This window comes from Amblyomma mixtum, chromosome 7 (genome assembly GCF_055824585.1).
Source record: "Amblyomma mixtum isolate Tamu chromosome 7, ASM5582458v1, whole genome shotgun sequence".
In the NCBI taxonomy this organism is placed as follows: domain Eukaryota; kingdom Metazoa; phylum Arthropoda; class Arachnida; order Ixodida; family Ixodidae; genus Amblyomma; species Amblyomma mixtum.
Window position 1 is genome coordinate 91,558,388 of NC_143018.1, and position 17,805 is coordinate 91,576,192.

Below are 17,805 nucleotides of genomic sequence, written 5' to 3' on the forward strand. Positions count from 1 at the left end.
TGGAACTAGTGACTGTGGTGTTATATAATAATTAACATTGTTTCAAACAGCGACAGCATTCATTATTTCATGACTCTAACACAGATTGGAGGCCACAATGGGGATTCTATGAATGCATCTAAAAGCTTGTGTTATGCGTGATCGTAGTTTGAAGTTGTCATTGTATGATGTTTCTGCACGTGCTTGCTGTTTTTCGTAATGTACGGAATGCGCAAGGAAAAAAGTACCCAAGCGCATTTTGTTATATTACGCAACAATGATTATTCACAATTGTATTTAGAACCATGATAAACACAACTTCTTGTTTTTGAAATGCTGATGACAGATTACAACATCATTTATTTTGATGATAATTTTATGACAACTTAGCTGGTCTCATCAAAGTTCTACTTTTCCCAGCCAGGAAGTATGCCCTCTTAGGTGTAAATCTACTCACAAAGGTAGCATGCTTGACATGATGTTTTGTGGAAATGATGCTGGCAGCAGATGGTTTGGTACCTGATGGAGTTTACACAGCATACACACCATTGTGCTCGGTGCCTCCCAAGCGCATATCAAGCTTGCACAACATGGATGCTCACATATACGTCCCAGGTGGCTAAATAAGCAGGTTTCTGGGTTTGAAATCTGTTGCAAAAGGCGGGAGAAGGTGTTTTTATTTTAATGAGTATTGCATCGGTTTTAGACTGGTGACAGTGAAAGAGTGATGTTCAGTTCCTGCTCTTCTGATGTGTGTTTTTTTTATTTGCTGTGCTTGGCGTCTTATACTGTAGATTATAGTTGTTATCATTGTGTCTGATCTCTCTAAACCCGCCGCGGTGGCTGAGTGGTTACGGCGCTCGGCTGCTGACCCGAACGACGCGGATTCGATCCCGGCTGTGGCGGGCGAATTTCGATGGAGGCGAAATTCTTGAGGCCCGTGTACTGTGCGATGTCAGTTCACGTTAAAGAACCCCAGGTGGTCGAAATTTCCGAAGCCCTTCACTACGGCGTCTCTCATAGCCTGAGTTGCTTTGGGACGTTAAACCCCAATAAAGTAAACTAAACTAAACTAGATCTGTCTAAAGGCCTTTGTCAATCGCTGTGTGGCTTGCACTGTTTAGTATCTTTGTGTATGCCGTGACTTTGCGTTATTTTAGGTATTCGTTCGGAACATGAAACTCTGCCACTGAAACCCCTGCTGTTATGTATTATTGTGTATGAAACCTAATGTAACTATAATAATATATTAATCCCCTTGTTACTGACGTGGTTGGCATCTATGCATGTATTCAGTTGCTATGACCGTTAAAACTATTCCATATCTGCAAGGTCTCACATTTCTGCTTTGTTATAGTTTTCACTTTACTTGAAGGAATTTTCATTTAATTTATGCCTCCCACCTTTCTTTTTTTTTTTAATGTATAGTGTTCACATGGCTGGAAAAGCTGTCTCACAGAGTGCATGAACGACAGCAGCAGCTGAGAGTTCAGTTGCGTTCTGCGGATTCTTGTTTGTTATGATGTGATTCAGGGGAAGTGCTGCCCTGCAACCTTGCACTGTGAGCAGGTTTATGCCTGTGAGCTAGCAAGTAATAAATGTGTTCTTTTCTCTTTGTAACAAGTCGTGACATACATAGATAAAGTCATTCAATGGGCTGTAATGTTTACGTTTCTGCTCTGCGCAGCTCAGCTGCAAAAGCAACAGTGTTTTTTGAGTCATGTACTTGTGATTGGCTGTCCTCGTGATATGAAATATGTGCCTAGTCTAAAAGAGAACAGCTTTTATTTTAGGTCGGCATGGTCGAAGCATGGCTCGGTTCTTAGGTCATGACAAGCTCCGATCAGCCTGACTTTGAGCAACCTCACCATTTGTCAACTAACCTAGAGACGTAGGCCAGCTATAATCAATGCATTGAGGCATACCCTTCATATCTAAGGAGATCCATGCATTGTTTCTTTGCGCAGGTTTGGCCACAGCTAAGAGTAGCTGCACCTCGTCTCCGCAACAAAATACGAAACGATGCGGAACGTGCTTTCTGTGCCCTGATTGTGGCTATGCTACAGCGTATGTCACTCACTTCAAGAGGCATCAGAGAACCCACACTGGAGAGCGTCCTTACCAGTGCAGCCATTGCAGCAAGGCATTCACTACTTCAGACCACCTTGTGCAGCACATCCGTATCCATACGGGCGAGAAGCCATACCAGTGCATTGACTGTGGCAAGAGCTTCTCAGACAAGAGCAACCTGACAGAGCATTTTCGCATCCACACAGGCGAGAAGCCGTACCACTGCGATCACTGTGGCAAGCGCTTCACACAGAGGGGCACCCTGAAAAAACACCTCCGCGTCCACACAGGCGAGAAGCCGTTCCGATGCCATCTATGCCCCGAGGTCTTTGCGCGCAAAGCGAACCTACATCACCATGTGCAATCTCACAAGAGGGCAAATGTGTAGTATTTTTTTTAGCAAGTAAGTTTTCGCGGAGGCTGTGTCTGAAGTTCTGTTGGTGCGCAGTTTATTCATCTAAAGGCATCTGCTATTGAAATATGTTACAGGGTGTTGTGCGAGAATTTATTGGAGAAGTTATTGTGAGCCATTGTGCGTTGTAAGAGTCTGTCAATTTCGTCCTGTTGTCTTGATTGCAATGATCCTGAAGGATATTTTTACATTATTCATGTTGACACTATCTGATACGAATTGCAATATTTGTAGGAAAGTATGAGCGGTTACAAAATCTTAACGTAACTGACTCCAAAGTAATTTGCTTTTCTGCACCTAAAATGAGAACAACACTATTAGATGTGTTTGCAGCATATTAATGTTTTCTTTTGGTTTCAAAATATCTCAAGCAGCATGCTTTTTGCCTCTTGTTTGCTTGTAAGGGAAAGAGTAGTTAACAAACCATTTCTGAAAAATTGGGCAGACTGTGCACAGTATATTCTTGGAATGCTTGCTTCATTCAAAATGGTTCCCTTTCTAAAATCAGATGAGAAAAAGGTTCATCATCTTTGTTTTCTGTAGCATACAACATTTTTTGTAGGAAATGTGGCTCTGGCACATTTCTTGTGGCTGTTATATATATTGGATAGGTGATCCTTGTCTTGAAATGACACATTGTATTTATTTGTAGGTGTTTTGGTGGAAATTCATGATGGTCGCTGCCTTGTCATTGTTAATTCTACACTGCGCTTTATACATTGCATCTCATGGAATGAGGGAATGCTTCAATGCTTCCTATCATTCTGCTGCGTGTACTTTGCTGGTGAAAATGAAGGTGCAGCACTTGCTGACAGATTTTTCTTTGTGTGTTTGAAGAGTTTTTGCTTCGCCATTTTGCATTTTATTTCTTCCTTGGTGATAATTGATGGGCAGTTTTGTGTTGTTTGCATCTTTGCAGCCATTGCTTCATGCAAAATCCCACATTTACAGCACCTGAGTGGTTGTGCAGCTTTTTTGCGGAAATTTCAGAATAAGTCTTACAGTCGCAGCTTTTAGTGATGGCGTGTTCTTTTGGTTGTTGGCTTTCCTACATTGCACGCAGTAATATTGTGCAACCATAGACATTAGATACCACAAAGAGTGTTGGAAGTAATGTTTGTGTTAATTTACTGTGGAAAAATAAAGTATGGTCGGAAACGTAGGTTTAGCACTGCCACCTTTCTTTGTGATGTGGAGCACACTGCTGTGGATATTGCAGAAGCTGAAAAACAGGATTCACACAGGGGAAGAAGAACCCGAAATTATCTGGAAGAATAGAGTTGGGACGGTGACTGCGCATCTGGGACCAACGCCTTAGAAATATATATCTATTAAAGTTGGCTGCTGACCTCTCCAACACGCACAGTGCTGAAGGGGCCTTTTCATTCAATGGACGACTCCTACTGCGTCCAACTGGAAGACATTGTGTCAGTGAATGGCAAGAGTGGCCACAAAAAGGCCCAAATACTTCCTGCCAGGCTGTGTGGCAAATGCACTGAAATTTTGTAGAACTTGCTTAGCAAAACGCGACGGAAGCATATTCAAGGCGCGGCACTCCTGAATGAGTTGTCACTTTTCGGACTCCATCCTCACTAATCACTTTCGCTTCACCCGCAATTATACCTTATTATTGTGTATGAAACCTTATGTAAGAGTAACGATATAGAAATACCCTTGTCGCTGACATGGTTGGCATCGATGCGTTTTCAGTTGCTATGACTGCTAAAACTATTCCATATCTGCAAGGTCTCACATTTCTACTTTGTTATAGTTCTCACTAATTTATGCCTCACACTATTTCTTTTGTTGTTTTTCATGTACGGTGTTGACATGGCTCGAATAGCTGCGCTTCAGAGTGCATGAATGACAGCAGCAGCTGAAATTTCAGTCGTGCTCTGCAAATTCTTTGTTGTGCTAAAAAAAAGGGAAGGGGAAATGGTGCTAAAAAATTGTGTGCCTGTGATGCAACCTGGTACTATGCGTCAGTCAGTGCCTGTGAACAAGGAAGTACTGAATGTATGCTTCTCTTTTTGCACCAAGTCGTGCTTTACACTGATAAAGTCCTGCGAGGGCATGCAATGTTCGTAATTTATGCTCTGCTCTGCTCAGCTACAGAAGCAACAGTGTTTTTCGAGTCATGTGCTATGATCTGCTGTCCTCGTGATATGAAATATGGGCCTAGTTTTAAAGAGAATAGGTTTTAATTTAGGTCTACATCGCAAGGCTTGGTTCTTCGACCATGACAAGATCTGACCGGCTTGAGTTTGAGCATCCTTGCCATTCAATAACTATCCTTGAGACATACACTAGCTGTTATCAATGCATTGAGGCATACCCTTTATGTCTAAAGAAATCCATGCATTGTTTCTGTGTGCAGGTTTGGTCACAGCTAAGAGTAGCTGCACCTCGTCTCCACAACAAAATTCGCAAGGATGCGAAAAGCGCTTTTTGTGCCCCCAGTGTGGCTATGCTACAGTGCATAACCATGTTTTCAAGAGGCACCAGAGAACCCACACTGGAGAGCGTCCTTACCCATGCAGCCATTGCAGCAAGGCGTTCACTACTTCAGACAACCTTGTGAGGCACATCCGTATCCATACGGGCGAGAAGCCATACCAGTGTATTATTTGTGGCAAGAGCTTCACACAGAAGACCATCCTGGAGAACCATGTTCGTGTCCACACAGGCCATAAGCCGTACCACTGCGATCACTGTGGCAAGCGCTTCACAAAGAGCGGACACCTGAGGGAACACCTTCACATCCACACAGGCGAGAAGCCGTACCACTGCGATCACTGTGGCAAGCGCTTCACACAGAGCGGACCCCTGAGGGAACACATCCACACAGGCGAGAAGCCGTACCAATGCCATCTATGTCCCCTGGCCTTCGCGCAGAAGGCGGCCCTGCGTTACCATCTGCGATCTCACAAGAGGGCAACTCTGTAGTAGATTTTTTTTTTGCACAAGTAGATTTGCACAGTTGTTTTGTACGCGGAGTGACGAGTACTTTTGACATGCATATACAGGATATATCCATCTCTTGTACCATGATTTTTCACTTTATTTTTGTTATAAATGTCCTCCAATGATTGCATACTGAACAAAATCTCTATAATATCCTTGCATATTATAGTACATGTTTATAGCATTCCGTATACTGTCTTAATGTTGTGATTATATTTGCATAATTTATCCCCACTTGTTTTAATTTTGTGACTTACCTTCTTGTTATGCGCAAATTGTATTGCACTTCCGTCGACTGCAGGGGGTCAGAGGCCTCGTCAGGCACCATAGCCTTTAGCCTCTGCCCCTGCAGCAGATGCTGTAACTGCTCTGCTCAAATAAATCTTTTCATTTCATTTCTTTCAATTTCATTTCATATGTGTTGATTTTTACGTTGTCTGCCTGAAGTATTTTTCGTTTGCTACTTTTCAGTTGTTATGCTACTGGCATGTCCTCCAACGGTCAGTCCATTTTTATTGTTCTTCCAGTCGAGAGTTTTCATTTTTATTTCTTCAATTCATCATATAGGCATCACCCTCCCTGGACTGTGTTCAATCACCTTGTATGCAACCATTTTTTCTATTACAAGTTGGTGTGTCTGGGGTTATTGTAATGGCGTGCTTTAATGATAGCGCCAAGCATTGCTTGGGACACAAATTAAGGTGGGTGGCCGGTGATATCGAGGCTAGTTTGACCTCTATTGGAGAACTCCGCAGCCATGTGCACCACGAGAGAAATTCGAGGATCAGGGTAGTGCGGGGACTGTATGGCGGCATGGCAATGCGATTGATTTCATAACGCTAGTTCCGGTTTTATGTAGAGGTACTGGAATGGGTTACAAATTGGTGATAACTAATAATTTAGGATCTGTACTAATTTGAGGAGGTCGAGTGCATGAGTGGTTCACTATGAATACATTCTTCTCAGTAAGTATCTGTAGCTTCTGCTGAAAGCAGTATGTGCAGTCTTTGTCAAAAGTATACAGCCCAAGGAGTCTGCTTCTGAGCCCTGCAGTGTGGCTCCTCTTTCATAGTCGGGGACCCTAATCACAAAAAGGCTGGAGGAACTTGCGTCCTCAACCATCCCAAGCTTAGGACTACCATATGCGCTTAAGAGTCCCGCTACACGTCTTGAAAGCAAACCCCTTGGGCTGTATATTTTTGACAAAGACTGTACATAAAGTCTCAGTTGTCATTTCCCATACATGCCGGGAAGAGAACAAAAATGTAGCATATTTCAAGGGCCTTGGTCATGGACAATGTTGGCTTTGGGAGGCTAGTGGTTTCTTCTTCTATTATTAATGTCCACTTAAAATCTGCACAACAACCGCAGTGAAGTTAAAATCAAGGTTGTTCTAAACAAACGGTTCCTGGCCTTATTCACATATTGAACTGCAAGGCATGGATCTCTTTCTGCGTTCGCTGTCGTTGCATTGTTAACAATGAGAAAAATTCCATGGAAAAGCAACCTCTTCCTTTAATTCAACATACTTGCTTTTTTCTAGTTGCGTGCTTGTGTTTGCCGCATATTTTGAGCAGAGGATGGCAAGAGCCCTAACTTTTATTTTCCTCCCTCACCCTCACTTTTGAATCCATGGCCCTCCCTCACCCTCACTCTGATTTTGAAAAATTATGCGGCCCTCCCTCACCTTTACTTCATCATCGTCATTATCGTCATCATCAGCCTGACTACGCCCACTGCAGGGCAAAGGCCTCTCCCATGTCTCTTCAATTAACCCTGTCCCTGGCCAATTGCAGCCACCGTATTCCCACAAATTTCTTAATCTCATCCTCCCATCTAAGTTTCGGGTGCCCCCTGCTACGCTTGCCTTCTCTTGGAATCCACTCCGTTACCCTTAGGGACCAGCGGTTACCTTGCTTCGCATTACATGTGCTGCCCAAGCCCACTTCTTCCTCTTGATTTCGACTAGGATGTCATTAACCCGCGTTTCTTCTCTCACCCACTCCGCCCGCTTCTGATCTCTAAACATTACACCTATCATTTTTCTTTCCATAGCTCGCTGCGTTGTTCTTAACTTAAGCTGAACCCTCTTTGTTAGCCTCCATGTTTCTGCCCCATAGGTGAGTACCGGCAAAATACAGCTGTTGTATACTTTTCTCTTGAGAGATAGCGGTAAACTGCCATTCATGATCTAAGAGAACCTGCCATACACGCTCCACCCCATTCTTATTCCTCTAGTTATTTCCCTCTCATGATCCGGATCAGCTGTCACTACTGAACATAGCAACGTTTAATGCAAGAACCTTATCCAGTGGGGCTAGTTCCGGAGTCTCGAAGTTCTGGTGATATTACTGAGTAATAAACATATAAGGGAAGCCCTCAAAGCACTGTTAGATGAGAGGATAGATGCATATACTTGTACTGGTATGATGCTTATACTCGTATGGTATGTATCCACCGCGATGGCTCAGTAGTTAGGGCACTCGGCTGCTGACCCAAAAGACGCGGGTTTGATCCTGGCTACTGCGGTTGAATTTCGATAGAGGCAGAATTCTAGAGGCCCGTGTACTGTGTGATGTCAGTGCATGCTAAAGAACCCCAGGTGGTTGTAATTTCCGGAGCCCTTCACTACGGCGTCTCTCATAGCCCAAGTCGCTTTGGGACGTTAAACCCCTATAAACCATACACCATAAATCAGCTTACACTGGAATGTGTGTATGCATGTATTGTTTGAGCTAATAGATGCGACAAAACCATGACAGTTACGAGCTGAGCCCCAAAATGTCACACTGCCTTTACACACTGCAGGCATATACATGTGCCCTGTACTTGGAACATTTCATTGTTGTTTATATGCACTGATAAAATGAGTCAGCGCGTTGGTGTGTCTGTGTGCAAAAACTAATATATGTCAAGTATATTTACAAAAACAATGCAGCAGCATTTATCACGACAATTAAAATAAGTTCTAAGCAGAGAATAGGCTCAGAGCAAGGAAAGTTTGTAGGCCGCCAGGTCACCATTTCCTGGCGACATTGCGATAGCACTGGGCCTTGTACCTGAATTTCACTGCTTGTAATCTCGCGTAGTTTGTGCGGCTACATGGCAGCCTGTACTACTCCGCTAATCAATCACATCTGTGAATAAAAAGTTTTGATAAGGGGGCGGAGCTTACTGCAGTCTCATGTTGTATCCGACTAGAGTAAGTTTCTCTTTTGGTTTAGGACATTCTGTTGTTGTGTGCTGTCTTACATTTGTGCACTTATAAAGAAAAAAGTGGCAATGAAATGGGCTCTAGAAAATAAGACACTGCATGGTGCGAGCTTTGACAGTTCATTTTCTGGTATTCAGTGCTTGCGCTTTTCCGATGAGACATGAGGCTTCTTTTTCCTTTTACTGATGCATTCAAGAGTTCCAGGAAACATTGCTCTGATAAAATTTTTTTCGCTTGGTGAGGTTTTAGGCTGAAAAGTACAAATATACATGTTCCTTGAGTTGAGATGATCCATGATCTATATATTTTGAACAAAGTGCACAAGAGATGCACCATTACACTTGGATAAAACTCGAGAATGAAGCAGCTTTGTCAAAGGACCTCTTCCAGCCAATGGCGTTGGTCGATTCTCATGACCCTGCTAGCGTGTCAATGAGGACAGTGGCAGACGAAAGGGGATAGTTCCCTTCCTCCATAGTCGGGGATAGTCCCTTCCAGGATTGTCAGGGCGCTTCCTGCCTTGTTACGCTAGCAGGGTCATGAGAATCGGTTGACTCCACTGGCTGGAAGGGGGCCCTTTGACGGGGAAAACCGCTTCATTCTTGGGGTCATAAGAATTGGCCAATGCCGTCGGCCGGAATGGGTCCCTTGACGGGGAAAAGCTGCTTCGTTCTTGAGGTCATGAGAATCAGCCGATGCCATTGGCTGGAAGCGGGTCCTTTGATGGGGAAAAGCCGCTTCATTCTAGGGGTCATGAGAATTGGCGGATGCCATTGGCTCGAAGGGGTCCTTTGGTGGGGAGAATCTACTTCCTTCGAACCAAGCGGCTCTTCTCCATCAGAGGACCCCCTTCTAGCCCTGCTAGCATGACAACGCAGGGTTGTATCCTACTCATGGTGGGTGAACAGCGCAACAAAGACACTATTTATAAAAACAAGCGTAAAGCGTATTACATGCATAGTCTTTGAGAAAAATGCATCAGTAGTCCTTCCGTGACATTAAATGGCAAGGAAATTGGATATCGTGCCTCGCATATGTCATAGGTCACCCAATGCACCCACAGACAAGGAAATTAAGTACCTAGGAAAGCATATTCCTCACCTTTATTCAAACTTCTTGATGGAAGAAAATAAAAATTGTAGCAATAGAGAAATAAAAGAAATGGTCCGTGTTCATACTCCTCTGCTTAGCAATTGCAGTTGCCATATGTACTAAAGTTTTTGCGTCCCCTTGTTTGTTGCTGTCTCAACATGACCTCAGCATTCTTAATGTACAATACATCTGAACATGTAACATAGTACACGGTGCTAAGCAATTTCATTGCACAACTACCTCATGAAAACCACCTTACAAAAACTGTTCAGAAAGTTGGTTTGACATTTTTTACAATACGAAAAGGGGAAAATAGTAAAGCAGACAGATGGCCATAAGACACAGATATAGGTTGCTTAACATGTGCTGTTGGGTTAGTTGTACTTACATATTTCTACGAAAAGGCACACCAGGCAAAAAAGACGTGAGAGACACATTCCTGCATGCATCTCTCGTGTGGTCTGCTTTATTTTTACTTATGGTGCCTTTTAGTAAAAACTCTCACAAATCAGTCATTTAAGAGAGGCAGTAGAGAGTAAGTGTGCACCGAGTGGCTTCTGCTTACCAACAAACATACTCTGGCAGATATCTTAGAAGCACGAAGATGACACTCATGGAGCAGAATAGGAAGCGAAAGTGGTTAGTGAGGATGGAGTCTGAAAAGTGACAATTCAGTCAGGAGTGCCACGCCTTGAATATGTTTCCGTCGAGTTTTGCTGTGCAAGTATTGCAAAATATCAATGCATTTGCCACACAGCCTGGCAGGAAGTATTTGGGCCTTTGTGTGGTCACTCCTGAAATTCACTGACCCAATGGCTTCCAGTTGGACGCAGTAGGAGTCGTCCACTGAATGAACAGGCCACTTCTGCACTGTGCATGTTGGACAGGTCTGTGGCCAACTTTAATAGACACACATTTTCAAGTCGTTGCTCCCAGCTGAGCAGTCATTGTCCCAGCTACATCCCTCCAGATCACTTCGGGTTGTTCTTCCACTGTGGAAGTCCCGTTCTTCTGCCTGTCAAATATCCACAACAGTGTACTGCACATGAGACAGAAAGGTGACTGTGCTACAATGGGGATCCTGACTGTACTTTATTGTTCCAAAATAAATTAACACAAATGTAACTTCAAACACTCTTGATGCTATGAAATCTTTATGATTGCACAACATTACTGTGTGCATTGTGAGAAAAGCCAACAACCAAGAGAACACGTCATCGCTAAAACTGCGACTGTAAGATTTATTCTGAAATTTCTGCAAAAAAGCTGGACAACCACTCAGGTGCTGTAAATGTAAGATTTTGCCTGAATAAGACAAAATTGCCAATCAAACATCAGCGAAGGAAAAAATACAAGATGAAATGGCAGAGCAAAAACTCCTAAAAGAAGCAAACGAAAAATCTGTCAGCATGTGCTGCAGTTTCATTTTCATTAAAAAAGTACAAGCAGCTGACGATAGGAAAGACTGAAGCATGCCCTCACTCCCATGAGGGGCAATTAAAGAATGACAAGGTAGTGACCGCCCTGAGCTTCTACCAGGACATCTACAAATAAACACAATGTATCATTTCAAAACAGAGATCATTTATCCAATTTATATAGCAGCAAAAAAAAAAGTGCCAGAGCCACATTTCCTCGAAAACTTGCTGGATCCAACAGAAAATAAATATGAACCTTTCTCTCGTCTTCTTTTAGAAAGGGAAGCATTTTGAACCAGGTAAGCATTCCAAAAACATACTGTGCACAGTCTGCCAAACTTCTCGGAAATAGTTCGTTAACTATTCTTTCTCTTAGAAGCAAAAAAGAGGCAAAAAGCATGCTGCTTCAAAAATATGCAACCGAAACAAAACATTAATATTCTGCAAGCACATCTAGTAGTGTTGCTCTCATATCAGGTCCAGAATAGCAGGATACTTAACAGCCAGTCACCTTAAAATTTTGCTACTGCTTATATTACAATTATTACAACTTCCATCAGATAGTGTCAACATGATTAATGTTAAAATATCCTTCTGGATGATTTCAATCAAGACATCACAACGAGATTAACAGATTCTTACAATGCAATGGCTGACAATAAATGGTCGCAGAACACCCCCCGTAACATAATTCAATAGCAAATGCCTTTGGATGAATAAACTGCGCACCAAGAGAACTTTAGACAGAGCCTGTGCGAAAATCTACTTGTGCAAAAAAAAAAATCTACTACAGAGTTGCCTTCTTGTGAGATCGCAGATGGTAACGCAGGGCCGCCTTCTGCGCGAAGACCTCGGGACATAGATGGCATTGGTACGGCTTCTCGCCTGTGTGGAGGTGGAGGTGTTTTCTCAGGTGTCCGCTCTGTGTGAAGCGCTTGCCACAGTGATCGCAGTGGTATGGCTTCTCGCCTGTGTGGATGCGAACATGCTCTGTCAGGTTGCCCTTCTCTGTGAAGCTCTTGCCACAGTGATTACACTGGTGTGGCTTCTCACCCGTATGGATACGGATGTGCCTCACAAGGTGGTCTGAAGTAGTGAACGCCTTGCTGCAATGGCTGCATTGGAAAGGACGCTCTCCAGTGTGGCTTCTCTGGTGTCTCTTGAAAACATGGTTATGCACTGTAGCATAGCCACATTCGGGGCACAGGAAGCGCTTTCCACGTCCTTGCGAATTTTGTTCCGGAGAAGAGATGCAGCTTCTCTTAGCCGTGACCAAATCTGCGCAAAGAAACAATACATGTATCTCCATAGATATGAAGGGTATGCCTCAATGCATTGATAACAGCTGGCCTATGTCTCTAGGTTAGTTAATGAATGCTGAGGATGCTCAAACTCAAGCTGGTCACATTTTGTCATGATCGAAAAACCAAGCCTTGCGATGCAGACCTAAATTGAAAGCTATTCTCTTTTAAACTAGGCCCACATTTCATATCACAAGGACAGCAAATCATAGCACATGACTTGAAAAACCCTGTTGCTTCTGTAGCTGAGTAGCGCAGAGCATAAATTACAAACATTACATGCCCTCGCAGCACTTTATCAGTGTAAAGCACGACTTGCTGTAAAAAGAGAAGCATACATTTAGTACTTCCTTGTTCATAGGCACTGACTGACGCATAGCACCAGGTTTCATCACAGGCACATAATTTTTTAGCATCATTTCCCCTTCCCTTTTTTAGCACAACAAAGAATATGCAAAGCATGACTGAAACTTCAGCAGCTACTGTCATTCGTGCACTCTGTAACGCAGCTATTCGAGCCATGTCAACACCGTACATGAAAAACAACAAACAGAAAAGGTGTGAGGCATAAATTAAAGTGAGAACTATAACAAAGTAGAAATGCAAGACCTTGCAGATATGGAATAGTTTTAGCAGTCATAGCAACTGAATGCATGCATCGATGCCAACCATGTCAGTGACAAGGGTATTTCTATATTGTTACTGTTCCTACCAATAAAATGGTATAACTGCGGGGGAAGCGAAAGTGATTGGTGAGGATGGAGTCTGAAAAGTGACAACTCAGTCAGGAGTGGCACATCTTGAATATGCTTTCGTCGCGTTTTGCTAAGCAAGTTCTGCAAAATTTCAGTGCATTTGCCACACAGCCTAGCAGGAAGTATTTAGGCCTTCGCGTGGTCACTCTTGCCATTCGCTGACCCAGTGGCTTCTAGTTGGATGCAGTGGGAGTCGTCCATTGAATGAAAAGGTCACTTCAGCATTGTGCGTGTTGGAGAGGTCAGCAGCCAACTTTAAGAGATACATATTTTCAAGGCATTGGTCCCAGATGCGCAGTCACCACCCCACTGCATTCTTCCAGATCATTTCGGGTTCTTCTTCCACAGTGCGAATCCTGTTTTTTCAGCCTCTGCAATATCCACAGCAGTGTGCTCCACATCACAAAGAAAGGTGGCAGTGCTAAATTTAGGTTTAAGACCGTACTTTATTTTTCCACAGTAAATTAACACAAACATTACTTCCAACACTCTTTATGGTATGTAATCTCTATGGTTGCACAATATTACTGCGTGCAATGTAGGAAAGCCAACAACCAAGAGAACACGTAAATTGCTAAATTGGTTTTTGAGGAAAGGAAATGGCGCAGTGTCCGCGGACACCTGAACCGCGCCAGACACCTGAACCGCGCCGTAAGCGAAGGGAGGAAGGTAGGAGTGAAAGAAGAAAGAGAGAGAGAGGTGCCGTAGTGGAGGTCTCCGGAATAATTTCGACCACCTGGGGACCTTTAACGTGCACTGACAACGCACAGCACACGGGCGCCTCTTGCGTTTCGCCTCCATCGAAACGTGGCTGCCGCGGTCGGGTTCGAACCTGGGTACTCTGGCTCGGTAGACGGGCGCTTTACCACTGAGCCACCGCAGCGGGTTAAACACCATCACCAAAAGCTGCTAGTGTAAGACTTATTCTGAAATTTCCGCAAAAAAGCTGCAGAACCACTCAGGTGCTGTAAATGTAGGATTTTGCATGAAGCAAAGGTTCACAGATGTAAATAACACAAAATTGCCCATCAATTATCACCAAGGAAGAAATAAAATGTAAAATGGTGAAGCAAAAACTATTCAAAGAGGCATAAAGAAAAATCTGTCAGCAAGTGCAGCAGCTTCATTTTCAACAGCAAAGAACAAGCAGCAGATGACAGGAAACACTGAAGCATGCCCTCACTCACATGAGATGCAATGTAGAGTGCAGTGTACAATTAATAATGACAAGGCAGCGACCATCGTGAATTTCCACCAAAACACCTACAAATAAATACAATGTATCATTTCAAGACCGAGATAATTTATTCAATTTATATAGCAGCAAAAAGGAAAAAATGCCAGACCCACATTTCCTGGAAAACTTGATGTATCCAACAGAAAATAAATATGAACATTTCTCCCATCTTATTTTAAAAAGGGAAGCATTTTGAACCATGCAAGCATTCCAAGAACATACTGTACACAGTCTGCAAAACTTTTCACAAATAGCTTGTTAACTACTCTTTCCCTTACAGGCAAGCAAGAGGCAAAAAGCATGCTGCTTTGGAAATTTGAAACCAAAAGAAAACATTAATATTCTGCAAACACACCTAATAGTGTTGCTCTCATTTCAGGAGCAGAATAATAGCAAGTTACTTTAGTCAGAAACCTTAAAATATTGTTACCGCTCATACTTTCTACAAATATTACAACATGTATCAGATAGTGTCAACATGATTAATGTCAAAATATCCTTCTGGATCATTTCAATCAAGACATCACGACGAAATTGACACTCTTACAATGCGCAATGGCTGACAATAACTTCTCCAATAAAAGCTCGCAGAACACCCTGCTACATATTTCAATAGCAATTGCCTTGACATGAATACACTGTGCACCAACAAAACTTCAGACACAGCCTCCGCGAGAACTTACTTGCTAAAAAAAAAAAAAAGCTACACATTTGCCCTCTTGTGAGATCGCACATGGTGACATAGGCTCCCCTTCTGTGCAAAGACCAGGGGGCATAGATGGCATCGGAACGGCTTCTCGCCTGTGTGGACGCGGAGGTGTTTTTTCAGGGTGCCCCTCTGTGTGAAGCGCTTGCCACAGTGATTACACTGGTATGGCTTCTCGCCCATATGGATACGGATGTGCTGCAGAAGGTTGTCTGACGTCGTGAACGCCTTGCTGCAGTGGCTGCACTGGTAAGGACGCTCTCCAGTGTGGGTTCTCTGGTGTCTCTTCAAATCATTCTTACGCAATGTAGTATAGCCACACTCGGGGCACAGAAAGCACTTTCCGCATCCTTGCGAATTTTGTTGCAGAGACGAGGTGCAGCTACTCTTAGCCGTGACCAAATCTGCGCGAAGAAACAATACATGTATCTCCTTAGATATGAAGGGTATGCATCAATGCATTGATTACAGCTGGCCTAAGTCTGTAGGTTAGTTGACAAATGGTGAGGATGCTCAAACTCAAGCTGATCAGATCTTGTCATGATCGAAGAAACCAAGCCTTGATTAATACCATGCAGGCCTAAAATAAAAGCTGTTCTCTTTTAGACTAGGCACACATTTCATATCACGAGGGTAGCCAATCACAAGTACATGACTGAAAAAACACTGTTGCTTTTGCAGCTGAGCTGAGCAGAGCAGAAATTAAACATTACATCCCATTGCATGACTTTCACAGTGTAAAGCACGACTTACTACAAAAAGAGAAGCACACATTTAGTACTTCCTAGTTCATAGGCACTGACAGGTTGCATCGGAGGCAGACAATTTTTTTAGCACCATTTCCCCTTGCCTTTTTAGCACAAAAAAAACAAGAACCTGCAGAAAACAATTGAACTCTCAGCTGCTGCTGTCATTCATGCACTCTGTGACGCAGCTTTTCTAGCCATGTCAACACCGTACATGAAAAAAAAATAAAATAAAAAGGTGTAAGGCGTACATTAAAGTGAGAATTATTATAAACCATAGATGTGAGCCCTTGCAGATGTGGAATAGTTTTGAACAGTCATAGCAATTGAGAACATGCATAGATGCCAACCACGTCAGCAACAAGAGTATTTCTCTATAATTATTTTTACACAATGTTTCATACACAATACTGTATAACAGCAGGAGTTTCAGTGGCAGAGTTTCATCTTCCGAACGAATACCTAAAATAACGCAAAGTCACGGTATACACGGAGATACTAAATAGTGCAAGCCACACGGAGATCGACAAGGTCCTTTACAGAGATCAGACACAGCGATACCAACTATTAACTACAATGCCAAGGTGCCAAGCGCAGTAAATAAAGAAAACACACATAAAGAGCAGGAACTGAGCAATTACTGTCATGGGGAAGCCGTCAAATAAAACATCACTGGTTCACTGTGAAGAATTTAAAACCACTGCAATACTCGTTGAAATAAACACATCTTCTCCCACCTTTCCCAACAGATTTAAAGCCCAGAAATCTGCTTTATTTAGCCACTTGGGAAGAACGTAGTGCAAGCTTGGGAGGCACCGAGCACAATGGTGGGTATGCTGTGTAAACTTCATCAAGTACTAAACTATCCGCTGCCAGCATCATTTGGACAAAGCATCATTATGTCAGGCATGTTACCTTTTTGCGCAGATTTACACTTAAGAGGGCATACTTTCTGGCTGGAAAAAGTGGAACTTCGATCAGACCAACAAAGTCCTCATAAAAGTTTCATCAAAATAAATTACTTTTAATTTGGGATCGCCATTTCAAAAACAAGAAATTGTGTTTATTATGGTCCCAACTACCATTGTGGATACTCATTCTTGTGTGATATAATAAAAAGTGCTTGTCACTTTTTTCTTTGTGCATTCAGTACATTATGATAAACAGCAACCACAAGTAAAACCATCATATAGTGATTCAAAGTGGACCATGCATAACACAAGCGTGTAGATGCATTTACAGAATCTCCGTTATGGCCTCCGACTTGAGTTAGAGTCATGAAGTAATGAATGCTGTCACTGTTTGAAACAATGCTATTTACTGTAACACCATACTCGCTAGTTCCAGGACCATGACTATCACGTGTGTATGTAATCTATTCTGGACTTAAGCTAACTATGCACTGCCAATGCCAGGCCAACCATGCCTTGTCCGAGCATCAAAAATTCATCTCATGCATCTAGATAACTATAGCACCCGGAACCATCTCAATGAATCTAGATTATTAAACAACTCCAGAAACAGCTGCATAAAAAACTTTTGCAGGTATTCAATCAAAAAGAGTGCAAACTATAATTAACAAAATTAACCTCATGTACAGGCACTATGCAGGATAAAAAAATGCAAAACTGCTTTGCCCAACAGCCTGGCAGATAGCCACACAGTCTTGACTGAATTATGATCACCATGACTTACACAAGACGAATAAAAGCCAGAGTCAAAATGTTGCACTGTTGGACAAGTGCCCCTACAAATATGAAATGGGCAGGCCAGCAGCCATGTACGAATAGTGCATTGCTGGACCATGACATGATGCAATTACGCAGTCAAACTTGCTCTAATGCATTCCACAGTTCTGATTCCCCTGATGTGTTACCTGTTAACCTGACCTCACTTGTCATCTTGTTACAG

The 17,805-nt window shown here is 42.9% G+C and overlaps 1 protein-coding gene across 1 annotated transcript in view; it reads right to left on the reverse strand.

The window, feature by feature from the left end:
• Positions 1–17,805, reverse strand: part of LOC149336827 (uncharacterized) — a 51,768-nt gene that overhangs the window by 24,424 nt on the left and 9,539 nt on the right. Inside the window, exons 4-5 of the mRNA XM_089554245.1 lie at positions 15,158–15,552; positions 11,949–12,452 (exon numbers count right to left, since the gene is read on the reverse strand). Of these exons, the coding sequence (XP_089410371.1) occupies positions 11,949–12,452; positions 15,158–15,552 (899 nt within the window). The remainder of the gene's footprint in view (positions 1–11,948; positions 12,453–15,157; positions 15,553–17,805) is intronic.